We start from the raw sequence: 16,183 nt of genomic DNA, 5'->3' as shown, positions 1-16,183 counted from the left end.
TGGTCTTGACGATCAATTTTACACTCTACTGGGAACACAGTGAGTTGATAGAATGAGTAGTCTTTGTACATCGAGCTAATGGACACTGGTGAACCACCAAGAGTAGGGCAAGTACTTGGTCATGCTTCTGAAAGTTATATGGTCTGAGAAAACTTTACCATTCACTCATCCATTGCTCATCATGACCAGATAGAAGCCAAGACAGTCTGTGACTTGAAGAACAGAGTTAAGCTGCTTCTTACTGTGATAAAATCAAGACCTCACCTACAGATTAACATACTAAATCAGAAAGAGAAAGACAAATACTATATGATATCACTTATATGTGTGGTTTAAAAAATGATACAAATGAACTTATTTACAGAAGAGAAATAGACTCATAGACACAGAAAACAAACTTTCAGTTACCAAAAAGAAAAGAAGGGGGGATAAATTGGGAATTGGGGATTAATAGATATACCCTCCTATATATAAAATAGATGAACAACAGGGACCTACTGTATAGCACAGGGAACTATAGTCAGTGTCTTCTAATAATCTATAATGGAAAAGAACTCAGTAATATGTATTGATATATAACTGAATCACTTTACTGTATACATTGTAAATCAATTGTATCTCAATAAAAATCAATTTTATGTAAAAAATCTAGACCTCAGACTTTACCAGTCACATTTAATAAAAAACACTTCCCAAACACACAACTTAGTGAGTGTCTGAATTATTTCTAATGCTTGTTCACTGGTCACCATTTCTCATACCTACTAATGAAATCTTACTTTGGTCCAAGCAGCACAAGAGCCAACTCAGTGAGTGCATTTAGGAGCCCAGAGTTTGAGTTAATATGTTAAGTGATGCCAAGATTCAACAGGCCTGGAGAAAAGGGGAGAAAAAGGGAAAGTCCACTATCAGCGGTCTACGGCTGAACCCATCTGAAATGGAACACAGCAGAAACAGTCTCTAAGGGCAAGTCTGGGGTCATGATGGGTCTAAATAAAAGCCCCAATCCTAACCATGCAAAGCACCCCATTGTACTTCACAACAGATCTACACTCCTTTCTTCCTTGGAAATGAATTCCTTTCTAGAGAAAATAGCGTGGGACGCTTCATTCCAAAGTGGCAGCTTTCTCCCCCCATATAGTAAGACAAGCATTTTAAAAAGGCAGTTGTGCCATACAAATGCTGGACAGCACAGCCCAAGGAAAGCTGTGTGGACAAAGAGGAGAGGAAACAAGATCAACTTCTCCCCAGAGTGAACCCCAAAGCAGCACACATTCCTCACTCTTGTCCTTCCAACTTGACAAAAGCAGCTTCCTCCTGTCAACAGGCCCAGTTCCAGCAACCATATTCCTGAATGTGAAGGACAATGAAACAAACCAGGGAGGAAATGAGATAGGGAATGTCCATTAAAAAACACCTCAAGGGATAAACAAGGTCCTACTGTTTAACATAGGGAACTATATTCAATAGCCTATAATAAATCATAATGGAAAAGAACATGAAAAACAATATAATTCATACATATACACATACAAATGTATCTGAGTTACTTCGCTGTACACCAGAAATGAACAGCACTTTGTAAGCCAACTACACTCCAATAGAAAATACAAAACCACTTAGAGACACCCTGATGCCTGCCGAGGGCCCCATAGAGCAGCCAGTCCTGTGCCTTTCCAGCCATGAAAGTCCTCAACCCTTCAGCGATCTGAACAGCAAGTTCTTTTCCTGCGGAATAAATGTCTGTTTCTGACCTTGTTTACTCCTCTACCTCAGCACATTGCATAATGCCCTGGTCCTACTGTACCAGGAACAGAGTTCAGTGACCTGGGTACCACTCCCCAAGAATCTGCAGGTGGGTCTCTCACTGTTCCTGCTTCTCAGAATTCAGAACGAATGCTTCCTCCTTCCATAATCCCACAGAAGAGCCTTTCCTTTGTCACTTGCACCTAAAATATCAAGGAGAACTTTGTACCAACCACCACTCCAAATATACTTTCTGATAGAAAATAAGCTGATTTAGCTGTTAAATTGCTAGGTCTAGGTTTTAATTTCCCACATATGTGAACTTTGACAAAAACTGGGAAAATGTCATTAGAATAAGCAGGTAGGCTGTATGGGTCAAGATACCTGTTACACTCCAACACACACACACAAACACACACACACAAATGCAAATACATACACACTATTCCCCACTCTTAACCCATTCCCCAAACACTCAGTATGATGATTGTTTTTGCCACAGTCATATGGAAAAATGATTTGCTTTTGCTTTTTAGACAATCTAAAAATAATATGCCTAAGTTATTACAAAGTATATATAATTCTACCATTTATATTAAAAAAATAAATGTATATGCATATTATATGTTAACAGAATAGCTCTGGGATGATTCTTAAGAAACTGATAAATGAGAAGGCTTCTTGCTTTTCCCTGTGTATCTTTTCACGCTTTTGAGTTCGAGACAATATGCCTGTGTTATTTATTCAAAAATTTTAAATCAAAATGTTATGCACAGAACAAAATCCTCCTTGTGAAATACATTGGTGAAGATACCTACAGTCCCTGCAGTGGCTGGCTGTCCTCAGAGCCTTTTCCACGCAGCCCAGCAGCACCCAGCATGGAGCAGCCACTCAACCAGCAAGAGCCATCCTCCCACGCCCTGCCCTTCATGTGCTTGGCAAGATGCTCAGAAAAGGACTCCAAGGAAATCAGCAGGACTGAAAACCAACAAACTCATATTTGAATTTGCCCAGAAAGGCCTTTTTCTGCCAGAGGGTGCAGGGAAAAGCTGGGGCTAGAATGTGAGGACAGAGACTGACTTAGCAATTTTCTTGCCAACTTGTAGATCCCTGGATTCAAAGCTGCTCAGGAACCATGGGGTGGGGTCAGGGGCTCTCAATTCAACATAAACAAACCGTGGATGATAGCATATATCAGGATTTTCTGATTTCCTGAGTGGAAGCCAGAATTTGCCCTCAAACTTCATCCCCGTGTGCAGCCTTTCTCTAACGTCACCTTTCTCCCTCCTCCATAAATAAGTGGGGTTAAGCCAGGCTTAACCCTTCAGCGATCTGAACAGCAAGTTCTTTTCCTGCGGAATAAATGTCTGCTTCTGACCTTGTTTACTTGCAAGGTTAGGTTAAGCCTTGCAAGCCAGGCTTAACCCCACTTACTCAGCCCATAAACCCTACTCCCTCTTATCTGTCAAGTTTCTTTCCCTGGTGAAGAAATTGCCCAACCACAGTCTGTTCAGTTCAGGAAGGTAAAGCAGCCCATAAGTTCTGCATAATGAAGAATTTTGCTGTTGTTCGGTCGCTAAGTCGTGTCCGACTCTTTTGCAACTCCATGGACTGTAGCCTGCCAGGTTCCTCTGTCAATGGGATTTCCCAGGCAAGAACACTGGAGTGGGCTGCAGAAGGACATGGAAACTCTTTAAACTGAAAACTCTGCAAGACTGGCAGGGGGGAGCCCATCCCACGTATCAGGACGTGGTCTGGGCAGCACCACACAGGCTTGATGCCCCACCCCCAATCCTGCCAGGTTCTTTCCCATCTTCTTGCTCAGCCAATTAACACCCAACCTCACCTAGCCCCTCATGACCCTCAGGAATTAGAACCCTCTGTCAAGTACTTCCAGCTTAGAGGAGCCAACACGTGTCCAATCCATGTTTCTGATGGCTCTTTGTCCCTACAGTTCTACCTTCTCACCCAGGAGATACACAAAGAGTACAGGCATAATGGAGAAATTTGTAATCCACCCCAGAATCCCACCAACTAAATTATAACCTCTTCGTGGGCAGGGGCATAATGGTTTGCTAGGCACATAGTCGGTGCTCAGAAAATGCAAGGGAATGAAAATTCACCTAAACCCCCAAATATAGTTAGCTCAATATTCACAATAAGTCACGCATTACAGAATGCACTAAGACAAATCAATGTGCAAATTGTTCCCACATCCCTAAAGGCATGAGCTTCAGAAAAACATTTCTAAATAGAAACTTGCAGCTATGAAGCAAGTTCTGTGAAATAATGCAGTGACTGCAATAATTTCATATTTTCCAAAATTTTCTTTCTTTATTGTTTAATCAGTTAGTACGTTGATGATACAGACATTGAGAATCCTTACAAAGTAAACCCCCAGTTTGCATTTTTATTAAAATACTGCACGTATAACAAGTAAAACAAACCTCAGCAGTCAAAACCAGATCTAAGATTTCTAAAAGCAAAGCACAGTATCATTTGGCGGGGGGAAAAGAGGACATAAGGAATAGAAAAGCCAGAGCACCTACCCTCCGACAAGCAGCTCACAAGCTCACTGTTGACCAGCCCCCTTAGGGCTCTGAGTTGACTCAGTTAGCAGGTCAGGGCCCCACTCTCATTCCCATAAGATGCTCACTGAGCTTCCACCCCAATGTGCCTCACATCTCCCAGCCTGTGCGGGCCTTGAAGTCCTTGGCCACTTGACTTCACCAATCCTCCACCTCAGCTAAACTCAGACATCCCATTTCTCTATTTCTGCTCCCCTGTCACTAAATGATGTTGGGTGAGGGGACCCTCGCAAACTGGATAGATTCAAGGTATCAAATCTCAGCAGGGAACTTCCTTGGTGGCACAATGGATAAGAAGCCACCTGCTAATGCAGGGGACGGGTTTCATCCCTGGTAAGGGATGACCCTACATGCTGCAGAGGAACCAAGCCAGTGTGCCACAACTACTGAAGCCTGCATGCTCCAGGGCCCTCGAGCCACAGCTAATGAGCCCAAGGACTGCAACTACCAAAGCCCACGTGCCCTAGAGCCAGAAAGCCACAAAATACTGAGCCTGCATGCTGCATGCCACTACTGAAGCCCATGTGCCTAGAGCCTGTGTTCCACAACAAGAGAAGCCCTCACGATGAGAAGCCCATGCACCACCACTAGAGTAGACCCCGCTCTCTGCAATTAGAGAAAGCCCATGCACAGCAACTAAGACCCAACACAGTAAAAAAGACCCAACACAGTAAAAAAAAGAAAAAGAAAGAAAAACTCATAAAAAATCTCAGCAGGTCTTCCATGCAAGGTGATCTAGGTTCCTCATGACCCAGATGGTCACTTTCTCACTTTTCTAACACTCAGTCTCACCCTTTCTGTCTCTCACTCAGATCAGTAGACAGGCAGCCCCTAAACTCCTCCCACTGCAGTGTCCTAACATCATCAGGTAGCCTTTCTTCTCCCTGATACCTAAGAAAAGTTCAGAATTTGACACTAGATCCACAAGCCCTGACTTAAGATTTATCCTTTGGCCTCTTGGATTACTTCATCTCAGGCTACTCTGCAATCCATTCTTTTCCATGCTCTATTTCGCCATGTCCTGGCTTCTACATTCTTCCCAATACTCCATCACTAGGAAATCTTGCTCATTCTCATTAATTCATTCAGAAGAGTCATTAAACCTGTAACTCCATTTCTAGTCTCTCTCTTGAGCTCTAGACTTATATTTTCAACTACTGCTTTAGTTTCTTCAAATGCATATTCCACCAACACCTCAAATTCAATTCTGCTCAAACAAGGCTCACGGTCTCGTCTTCCTCCAGGACCTCCTCTTCTCCCTGTTCATGCTTTTAATATCACCATCACCCCCAAGACACTCAGCCTAGAAACTGACCTACAGTCCAACCTGCTGCCCCTCTGGGCCAACCACCATGTTTGTACCAAAGCATACTTCCCAGGCTACTCCCAGCCAATTACTGAGCCCAGTAGAACTAATGCAGGCCCACTTCTGTAAAGATGTGGGACTCCTCCGGTGGATGACTTTGGCTCAAGGACTCCACTCAGACTGACCAAAAATTTTTAGATCTGTGTTGCAGTCTCTGATTCTTCTTACCCAATTCTCCTTTCATCCATCTTCTCCACCAGAGTCAGACCTGCATCACAATTTAAAAGCTCCCCAGTCTTCCCCTGCTCCCACTTTTGCATATCTAATATCCTTGTAGCGACTGCTTCCTGGTAGACCTGAACTAACGCACATTTAAAATTTCACCTCTAACCTCTCCAATAAGCTCCCAGTTGGTCTCCTTGCCTGTATCTCAGAGGCACTCAGCCAAACACAATTTGAATATATTACTTCCTTCTGTAATAACTGTCAATGTCTCCCCATTACGTACAGGAAAACAAATCCTTTATCACAGCTTTGGGCCCTCCATACCTTGCTTTCTATACATCTCTGCAGCTCAATATTCTATACGTAGTTTACTCACCATCCTCAAATAACCATGCATGTCCACAATTCCACCCTTCTGTTCATGCCATAACCTCAGCCCAAGCATTCACCCTTTTTGTAGACCTGAGGAGCTATTCAGTATCTGAACCTACAGTCAGGGATCATATCTTTATCACCCTTTACCTCCTGACTCTTGCATTCTCAGTGCCTAAGCAGTATCTTATTTTCTATTGAAGTTTCTCAATAAATGGGGAATGAAAGTAGATGGAGAGGGTCATAGATGTAGATTTGGGGACAGTAGCTTATAACCCGATGGTAACGAAGGGGACTAGGCTGGGAGATTTAGGGTATGAGCAAATGGCCCTATGTACCTTAACAGTCCTCAAGAGTAATGCCATATTTAAAACATGGTATAATTGATTTAATTTTTATAGCACTGAATATTTTTTTAAAGTTAGGTAAAATTCATTATCATTTATAATACTAAGTATATGCTAACTTAGATGAATGTGGTAGTTTAAAAAATATGTTTGCAGAAGACCTTCAGGGCAGTGAAAACACCCTTTATGCTACTATTACTATAATGGTGGCTACATGTCAGTATACATTTGCTCAATTTCACAGAATGTACAACACCAGGAGGGAACCCTAACATGAACTATAGGCTCTGGGTGATGATACGTCTCTGTAGGTTCACTGGTTATAACAAACGTACCATTCTGGTGGAGGATGTTGACAGTGAAGGAGTCTCTGCATATGTGGAGGCAAGGGCTTATACGGAACCTCTCTGTACTTTCTGCTCAGTGTTGCTGTGAACCTAAAACCGCTCTGAAAAGGAATGTCTATTTTAAAAAATTATGTCTGTTATCGTGTTTACACTCCTCCCTTCAAAAGGTAGAAACTAATTCCCCTTCCCTTGAATTTGGACCAATCTCAATGACTCACTCTAATGAACAGAACATGAAATAAACGATACTATAGGACTTTCAAGACGAGGTTATAAAAAGGATAGCTTCTGCCTGGCTTTCCTTCTCCTGAATCACTGGCTCTGCAGGAATCCAGCTGTCATGCTGTGAAGACACTCACTCAAGTAGAACGGGGACTGACCTGTGTGAGGAGGCACCAGGGCCTCCCCCTGGAACTGGTTCCTCTAGCTCTGGTTGAACATCCACCAGCGTGGGAGTGAGATCTCACAACCTCATGAGTGACTCAGAGCCAGATCCCCCTAGTTTAATTGCTTCTGGATCCCTGACCTCAGAAACTATGAGGATAATAAATGTTCATTGTTGTTTTAAGCCAGAGTTTTGTAGTAAGTTCTTATAAAGCAAGAGATAAGGTATAGAGCAACTTTTCCAAAGAAGAGCCAACACTTTAAAATATTGTTAAAGAATTTCATGTATATAAAATCTTTGATAATGCTGGATGAATCCCATGATCCTTTACCAAGATGAAGGGGGAAAAGTTGTTTTATATTTTAAGTCCTTTGTCTCAATCGCACGACCTATTTGGCACCTCATCACCTTATGTCAGCATGTTTGTATCTTTGTATGTCAAAAAATAAGGAAGTCCAGTGAAAGGATTCCAATCCAAAATGGAATCTAAGGATATGAAAATGGAGAATCTCACACCTGCTCCCTCGGAAGAATGGAACTTGAGAACTGAGAGACTGATTTCCTGTAAATACCTGATTTCTAGAAGGCTGGGACTCATCTGAGACCAATGAAGATCCACCAAAAATCTCTCAAGTCAACAAACTTACTGTCTGGGTTCCGGCTGGATGGCCCTCTCTTTGTGCTCCCTACCCACAAACAGAGCCTGCCCCAGACTTTCAACTAACTTTGCAGCTTCTATAGCATGTGTCTCCCAAACTGTAATTCCTCTACTACTCCCAAATAAACTCAAATTTCTGGTAATTTGAGCTTGCTTACCTCTTTATGTAGGTTCTTTATTCAGTTTACCTCTTTATTTAGTTTGATAGTCCAAAACATGTTAATGCTTAAAATGATACTTTACAAAGAGTGACATTTCTCACTTGGTGTTCTAATTTCAAAAGGAAGGGGAAAAAACTGTTTATAATTTATTTTAGAATTCATCTCTTAACTATTTTCACTTTTCCACTTCTATTGGGATACACCACCACATGCATATTTGTCTGACATTATCTGATATAATAAAAAGTATCACTAGTCTTTGTGTTTGTGTATATACTGAGTGATAGGAGTATCTTGTGTTATTCATAACAAGCACTTCTGAGCACACCTAGGTATCTGCAAATAGATGAGGTTCAGTTCAGTTCAGTGACTCAGTTGTGTTGGACTCTTTGCGACCCCATGGACTTTAGCATGCCAGGCTTCCCTGTCCATCACCAACACCCAGAGCTTGTTCAAACTCATGTCCATCGAGTTGATGATGCCATCCAACCATCACATCCTCTGTCATCCCTTTCTCCTCCCACCTTCGATCTTTCCCAGCATCAGTCTTTTCAAATGAGTCAGTTCTTCACATCAGGTGGCCAAAATATTGGAGTTTCAGCTTCAGTATCAGTCCTTCCAATGAACACCCAGAACTGATTTTGTTTAGGATGGACTGGTTGGATCTCCTTGCAGTCCAAGGGACTCTCAAGAGTCTTCTCCAACACCACAGTTCAAAAGCATCAATTCTTCAGCGCTCAGCTTTCTTTATAGTCCAACTCTCACATCCATACATGACTCCTGGAAAAACCAAAGCTTTAACTAGATGGACCTTGGTTGGCAAAGAAATATCTCTGCTTTTTAATACACTATCTAGGTTGGTCACAGCTTTCCTCCCAAGGAGTAAGCGTCTTTTGATTTCATGACTGCAGTCACCATCTGTAGTGACTTTGGAGTCCAAAAAGTAAAGTCTCAGTGAGACTGTTTCCACTGTTTCCCCATCTATTTGCCATGAAGTGATAGGACTGGATGCCAAGATCTTAGTTTTCTGAATGTTGAGTTTTAAGCCAACTTTTCACTCTCCTCTTTTACTTTCATCAAGTGGCTCTTTAGTTCTTCACTTTCTGCTGTAAGGATGATGTCATAGATGATGGTGGGGTCCCTAAATAGCCTTGGATGGGGCTGGTCAGCAGAAAGACCAAGTGATTAGAAAGCTGGAACTCTCAGGGCCACCCATTGACCTCTAGAAGTAGGAAGGGCAGAGGAGCTGAAGAGTAAGCTATAGAAAAACAGATTTGATGAGCTTCTAGAATGGCTACTACATTCCTGTGCTGGGATATACCCCAGTCCCATGGGGACAAAAGCTCCTGTGCTTGGGACCCTTTCAGATCCCACCCTATGTTGTTGTAGTTGTTTAGTCTCTAAGTCATGTCCAACCCCACGGACTGCAGCATGCCAGGCTTCCCTGTCCTTCACTATCTCCTGGAGTTTGCTCAAATTCATGTTCATTGAATTGGTGATGTTATCTAACCATCTCATCCTCTGCCACCCCCTTCTTTTGCCTATCCTATGTATCTCTTCATTTAGGTGTTCACCTGTATCCCTTATAATATCCTTTTAATAAGCTGGTAACCATAAGGAAACATTTCTGTGTATTTCGTGAGCCACTCTAGCAAATTAATCAAACCAGAGGAAGGGATCCAACTTATAGCTCATCAGTCAGTGCTGAAGTGGTAAAGAATCTGCCTGTCAATGCAGGAGACGCAAGAGACTCATTCGATCCCTGGGTCAGGAAGATCCCCTGGAGGAGGAAATGGCAACCTGCTCCAATATTCTTTCCTGGAAAATTCCATGAACAGAGGAGCCTGGTGAGCTACAGTTGATGGGGTTGCAAAGAGGTGGACATAACTGAGTGACTGAGCATAACAGGTCAGAGTGCAGGTGACAATCCTGACTTGTGACTGACATCTCAAGTGGGGGCAGTCTTGGAGGGTTAATATGTGAAGTCTGATGCTATATGCAGGTAGATAGTTTCAGAAGTGATTTAAATTGTAGGATGTCCCCTGAGAATTGAAATACTGCTTCATGGTGCTGAAAAACATCCAAAAATCCCCCAAATCATCAGTGTAACTATTCTGTTAAGATGCCATCAAAGATGGAATGCCTAGCACATTGAATTTTGCCATCTTATTTTTCTCACTGAAGGTGCTGCCTTTTTGAGTTTTCTCCTTCTTATAATAATATATTTACACAAACACACAAAAAACATACATAGTCAATGTAAAGATATTGTCTTTGTTTCTATAGATACAGGAGATATCTATAGAAGATATATTTCAACTTTTTATAGTGCTTTCAGAAATACCAGTTTTTCTATTCAATTTCACATCATTTCTGTACATTTACAGCATTTTATTCATAGTTTTATGACATATTGGACATTTTAACTTTTGAACTCAAGTCACATTAAGATGTAAGCCCACTGAGGATAGCGATTATGTTTATTCATACATTTATCCTTGCAATGCCTTACCAGTAGTAAATAGTCATAAACATTACAATTTAGACAATAGGTTGACTGCACAAGCTTTCAGTCAGGTCAGCAGGAGTCTGCCCCATAAGAATTAATGACAAAAATATAAGGACAACAGACTACTATGAGAGTCTAAACATACAAATAGACATTGGCCAGACCATATATAACTATAAAATTTTCACCTACCATTTGCAGCAACCTGCTCAGGAAACCAACCCCCTAATCCACAATAAACCACCCCTGAGCCATCTCGCTACAGACTGGACTTGCAGAAAGCTGTCTTTTGCTATCTCCAGTGACAATGGCAGAAAATAAACAATAACTTCTATAGCAATTGGCCCAAAAGAGCCAGGACTTGATTAATAACTGACAGCTTCACTAATCTTGGTCCCTGCTTCCAATCTAGAACCAACCAGACAAACCTGAACAAACAGCCTTAAGCAATCACAAGGAAAACCCTGCTTTAGTTGGAAGACTTGCTTTTGTTGGCCTACCTACATCTTGCTTAGGCCAACAGGATGCCCCTGAAGGCCTTCCTACTCCCCTGTACAACAAAAGGCTGACTCCTATAGCAAGTTCAGAATAAACAGCCTTTGCTTTTCTCATTTGGCTGGTCTTTGTTTATTTCCACAGTTGTATAAGAAGAATCCATCGGAATTATCCTAAAGATGAAATAATAATTCATACATGCTGGGATCTCAAGAAGCCAGAAATGGCCAAAGGAGGGATTTGTCACAGACTGCTGGCTGCACCTGACAACAGACTTAACCCAGCTGAAAGACAACTGATGTCCACAGTCAGGAGAACAGATGCCCTGTCAGTGTCCTTGGGGTCAGTTCAGAAGAGTGGGTCACCTGGGTGACAGAGTTGCCACCTGCAGCTGCATTGCACAACCCTGCACCCTTCACTCACTGCCCTCCATTAACCATTTGTTAAAATCACTCTATAAACAATATTGCTTGGAGCATTAGGTTGTCACAAGTCCATCAAAAGTCTCATTCTGACAGCTCAGCTGCCCAGTTCAGGTCAAATAACTTGAACATTTAAGGGTTTAGTGTCTCCTCTCTCTTCCTAATAAGCATGCTCAAAATAAACAATGTGCAATTTTCTGTAAACTTGAAGCCTGGCTGCTTCTGTGAAGTTATGGGCTACTTCAGTCTGGTTCACTGGAGATGACTTCACTGAAAATACTACACAGAGAAATATATCATAGCTGAAACTGAGTGGTGTGATTCATAAAGTATTTAAGTTTTATATTAATTATAAAAGAAATACATAGTTACAGTAGAAAATCTAGAAAAAAACAGGAATAAAAAGAAATCTAAAATCATTCATAATGGCACCATCCAGAGAAACGAATGTTTCCATTGACATAAATCCTAGTTTTTTTCCTTTGTGTATGCCAGTGGAGGGTGGGGGTTCACTTGAATGGGATGAACAAGTAGCTTTGTTTGTTTCTCTAAAGTGTGGCTTACTGTGAAGCTGACTGAGATCAAGGCATTCTTTCAAGGCACTTCCTTACCTGTCCAAGGGGAGAGGGAGCCTCCTGCGTGACAGCCGAACAATCCATGCTTCCCTGACTCTGTCAGCCCGCTTTGCCCTGTACAATCTATTCCCTCTGGCTACAGCAGTCTCCCCCGGCGCCGTCCAACAGAGCATTACTACTCATCCTTCACCCAGCTCTGACCCTGCACCTCTGACACCCCTTCCCTCGCCCCGGCAGTGGGCCTGAGTGTTCTCAGACCTGGGCTCTCAGCCCACTGCAGCATTTCCACTAGGGCAGCTGGTGGAGTGATCCCAGTGTGTTGGGCTTGTGCACACCTATAAACTGGATACTGAGGAAGCGTCAGGACAAGGATTTTCTCCTTTAGGGGACAATGAAGAGGACTGAGTGTGAACAGGGCCTGCACTGTATGGGTTGAATTCTGCCTCCACTGCTTACCAGTAGTGACCTCGGGCATGATTTTTACCCTCTGTATGCCATGCTTTTTGTATTTATTTTGGGCCACGCCACACACACGTGGGATCCTAGTTCCCTGACCAGGGATCCCTGCATTGGAAGCACAGAGTCTTAACCATTGGACCACTGGGGAAGGACTGGTTTGTTCATTTTAAGTCAGAATTGATAATGATAGTTACCTCATAGGGTTGTAATAAGGATTAAATTAACATATGAAAAACATTTTAAAAAGAGCCCAGGACATGCTAAGTACTACATATTGGTTTGAGATCATAAAGTTATGAATAAGAACCCAAGTATCTCCATACTGCTTACAGCTCTTACAATCTTCTTTTACTCAGCAATGAGGGATTTAAGACACATACTAGCTCTTAGTTTTCTCTCTACTCAGTGAACAAATATTTGGTCTAGAATTCCTTTGATTATGGTAGAACACGGGCACTCAGCTTTCGTGTGAAACCAAGTTTGGATCATGCAGCTCCACTAGTAAAGGAAAACGCTTCTACTAGAGGTTACCTGTACCAATTTGCTCTCCCCATGTGGAATACATTCAATAACCATTGCAAAGTAAAACACTGATACCTTTTTGGTGCATTCTGCACCCCATCCTCCCTATCCCCACTCCCAGCTCACTTCTAAGAAGCAAGCTTTGTTGGAGAGCCGATCCACTTCAGGGCAAGGGAGACTCCTGCCAGTGCAACATTTTCTGAGTCACCTCAGTCTAACCAGATGGAAGCAGCCCCAAACTTCACAGAAGCTGGGTTTAAAGTTTACACATAAATTATAAATTACTTATCAGAAGTCTGCTTCCAAAGGAAGGGGGAGAAATGGAATCTCTCAAGGTTCAAATTTTTCAGCTGGAAACAAGCAGCGAGACTACACGAGGCTAGATAACTTGGACATGGTTCCTAGACTCTGATGCTCTTAAAAAACATTTTAGGGTATATAGTAAAAGGGCTGACCTAAACATTTTGTGACTTTGAAAGACTCAGGAAGAAATTTACTTGTTCAAATATTCACTGACGACTTGCTTCAAAAACATATAACTATGCTAAGCATCCAATGAATCAGGATTCTGATTTCCTAAAATTGAAATAGATAAGGCTTCTAAAATTGAAATAGATAAGGATGGTTATCCCCAGGTCTCATTCAGTTCAAGCAGACAAAAAGTTCATATTTTCTTCTATGAACAAGGTTCCTTCCATCAAGGGAAATGGTTCAGATTTGAAAATAAAGGAAGCAGCCCTCAGCACAGCGTGAATTATAGCATCAGTCAGCTGGGGGCTGGACCTGCTTCATATCTCAAGTTGTATACTTGAAAACAAAATAAAGCCTACCTTCCACATAGCTTTTCTGTCCTCAGACCTAAAGCAAACCAATTATCTTCTCTTCCCTTGACCTCAGAAGACATAGCGTTTTTATGATTCAAAACCAGGAGAATACTTTCCTGTTTATTTAAAAAAAACAATTCAGCTCTGCCTCTCCACTTGAATTTTGCGTTTGTTGTGTGAATTCTTGCTCAGTCGTGGATGTCAAATAATCCTGAGACCATTAAAATATTTTAAAATATAAATTAAAATTCTAAGAGAGTCTATGGGTAAATTAAGATTTCTTAAAAATCATTCAGACTTTAAAAGTTCTGGTGCCGTTCAGTGGGTATAAATAATAAAATTTGGATCTGAGATTGAACAATTGGATACTGTGATATAAATAACCTCGGGGTAGGAGGCCAGATGTCTGGGTCTCCCATTTTTGTCACTCCCCCATTTGCAAGACTGTAGGCAGTTCTTTTTTCCCTTCTGAGTATGCCGATCTGCAGAGAATTGAGGACATCTCCCAAGCCAAAGGATGGGAGAATCATACCTGGACAGGTGCCTGGCGAGTTGGGAATCCTCTGCACTTGCTTGCGCACTGCCTCCCCCCACCCTCCTCCCCAGGAAGTTTGCTGGCTCCTTGTGGGGCGCTGAGACAAAGAACTATTCCAGGGAGCCGAATATATTGCACACTCTCCCGCCCGGTGCGGTACCCAGCGCTGTTTTATCTTAATAAACATTCTCCCTCCTGAGCAATCCTGACCCACAGATGGACTTTCAGAGACCACATAAGACAAACAGGCCAGAGCAAAGGAGTCTCCCGGTTACTTACAGACAGGGTCATCCATTTTCAAGGGTCTTTTCAGGCGGATGCTGGCAGGGATGGTCTTCTCGATCAGTTCATCAACGCTCTAAAATTAAAATGCAAGCTCGTGAACTCTGAAGGAAGAGGAAAGTGCTTCTGAGTTAAAAGTCACCTCTGTATTTTGCATATACAAACGCTGTGGGGACTTCACTTAAATGGTCTAATTTAATTTCTTTTTAAAAAGGACAACTTTAACAAACCAAAAATCACTCGGAGGGAGGGGGGGAATTAGGGTAGTAATTCGACCACTCTGGCTTGGATTTCGGTGGGCAATCGGAGATAACTGGATAAATCGGGAGGTCCTTCTCTTGCAAAGTTAGAGCTCATCAGCAGGGCCGAACTAGGTTGTAAAATACACGATTTTGAGGCGCGAAGAGCTGGTGAAGGAGAAAGTAAGCTGGTGGGAGAAGTCTTGGGCACGCGGACCGAGCACGCGCGCTGGCTTCCACACCAGAGCCCCGGACCAGGATGCAGGTCCCAAGCGAAGCGAAGAAGGGCTCCTGGTGGGGGCCGGGAGGCCGTACGGGCAGAAGGCGGGGCGGGGTGAGGCCCGGGAGAGCCGGGTCGGGGTCCTTACCGCCAGCCCCAGGGCCTGTAGCATCTCCTTCTGGTCTTTGTCCCCGGGGCCGATGTGTCTCCGAGCGAAGTCGTCGTGTCTGGGGAGGAGGCGCTCGAGGAGGCGCGAGGCCCCGGCCCCGCCGCTATCCCCGCCGCCGCTACTTCTGTCACGGCCCCGCGGCGCCCACCGGGGACCCGCTCCTCCAGCCAGGCGGCGGCCGCCCCCGACTCCGCAACCCAGACGCAGCCCCCAGGCCTTGGCGCACGTCTGCATGGTGGTCGTCACCGTCCCCTGCCTGGGCCCGCGAGGCTCAGCCGGGCTTTCTGCTCCTTTTCTGGTCGTAGTCCCCTGGGTGGCGGCTGCCCCCAGGTGGCTGGAGCCCCTTCCCGAAGGATGACCGAAGGGACAGATGGATGTTCTGAGGCAATGAATGGGTGCCGCGCCGATCCCGGACACGCGCGCAAACTTGTTACTCCTCTCGAAGCACCTGCTTCGCACACTTTAAGCGTCGTTCTGGGGGTGGGCAGTGGGATAGGCCCAGTGAACGCACGGCCAATGGGAGTGAACGGAAGGGCGGGGCAGGGTCTGCCCTGCCCCGCCCCTTTTCCCTACCCCCTCCTCAGGCCCTCCGCGGGCTCCTCCTGCTCTTCGCGCAGAGCCCTCCATCCTCAATTACTCCCGCTCCATCTCTAGTGGATGCAGGGACCGGGACCCTCCCTGCGCTCGGTGTCAGAGGCAACAGGCGAAGTGCCTGGGGGGTTCAGCTGAAATGGAAGGTGATTCCGACAGGGAGGCCAAACTCACAGCTGGTTAGTCTCTGTTAACTTCAGGGTAAC

The 16,183-nt window shown here is 43.7% G+C and overlaps 1 protein-coding gene across 1 annotated transcript in view; it reads right to left on the bottom strand.

The window, feature by feature from the left end:
• Positions 1-15,748, bottom strand: part of GLDC (glycine decarboxylase) — a 91,021-nt gene extending 75,273 nt beyond the window's left edge. The window contains exons 1-2 of the mRNA XM_061132710.1: positions 15,366-15,748; positions 14,756-14,834 (exon numbers count right to left, since the gene is read on the bottom strand). Coding sequence (XP_060988693.1) covers positions 14,756-14,834; positions 15,366-15,620 — 334 coding nt within the window. The 5' untranslated portion in view covers positions 15,621-15,748. The remainder of the gene's footprint in view (positions 1-14,755; positions 14,835-15,365) is intronic.
• Between the last annotated feature and the right edge of the window lie 435 nt (positions 15,749-16,183).

Source organism: Dama dama, chromosome 29 (genome assembly GCF_033118175.1).
Source record: "Dama dama isolate Ldn47 chromosome 29, ASM3311817v1, whole genome shotgun sequence".
Taxonomy (NCBI): domain Eukaryota; kingdom Metazoa; phylum Chordata; class Mammalia; order Artiodactyla; family Cervidae; genus Dama; species Dama dama.
This window is presented reverse-complemented; position numbering and strand designations above follow the sequence as displayed.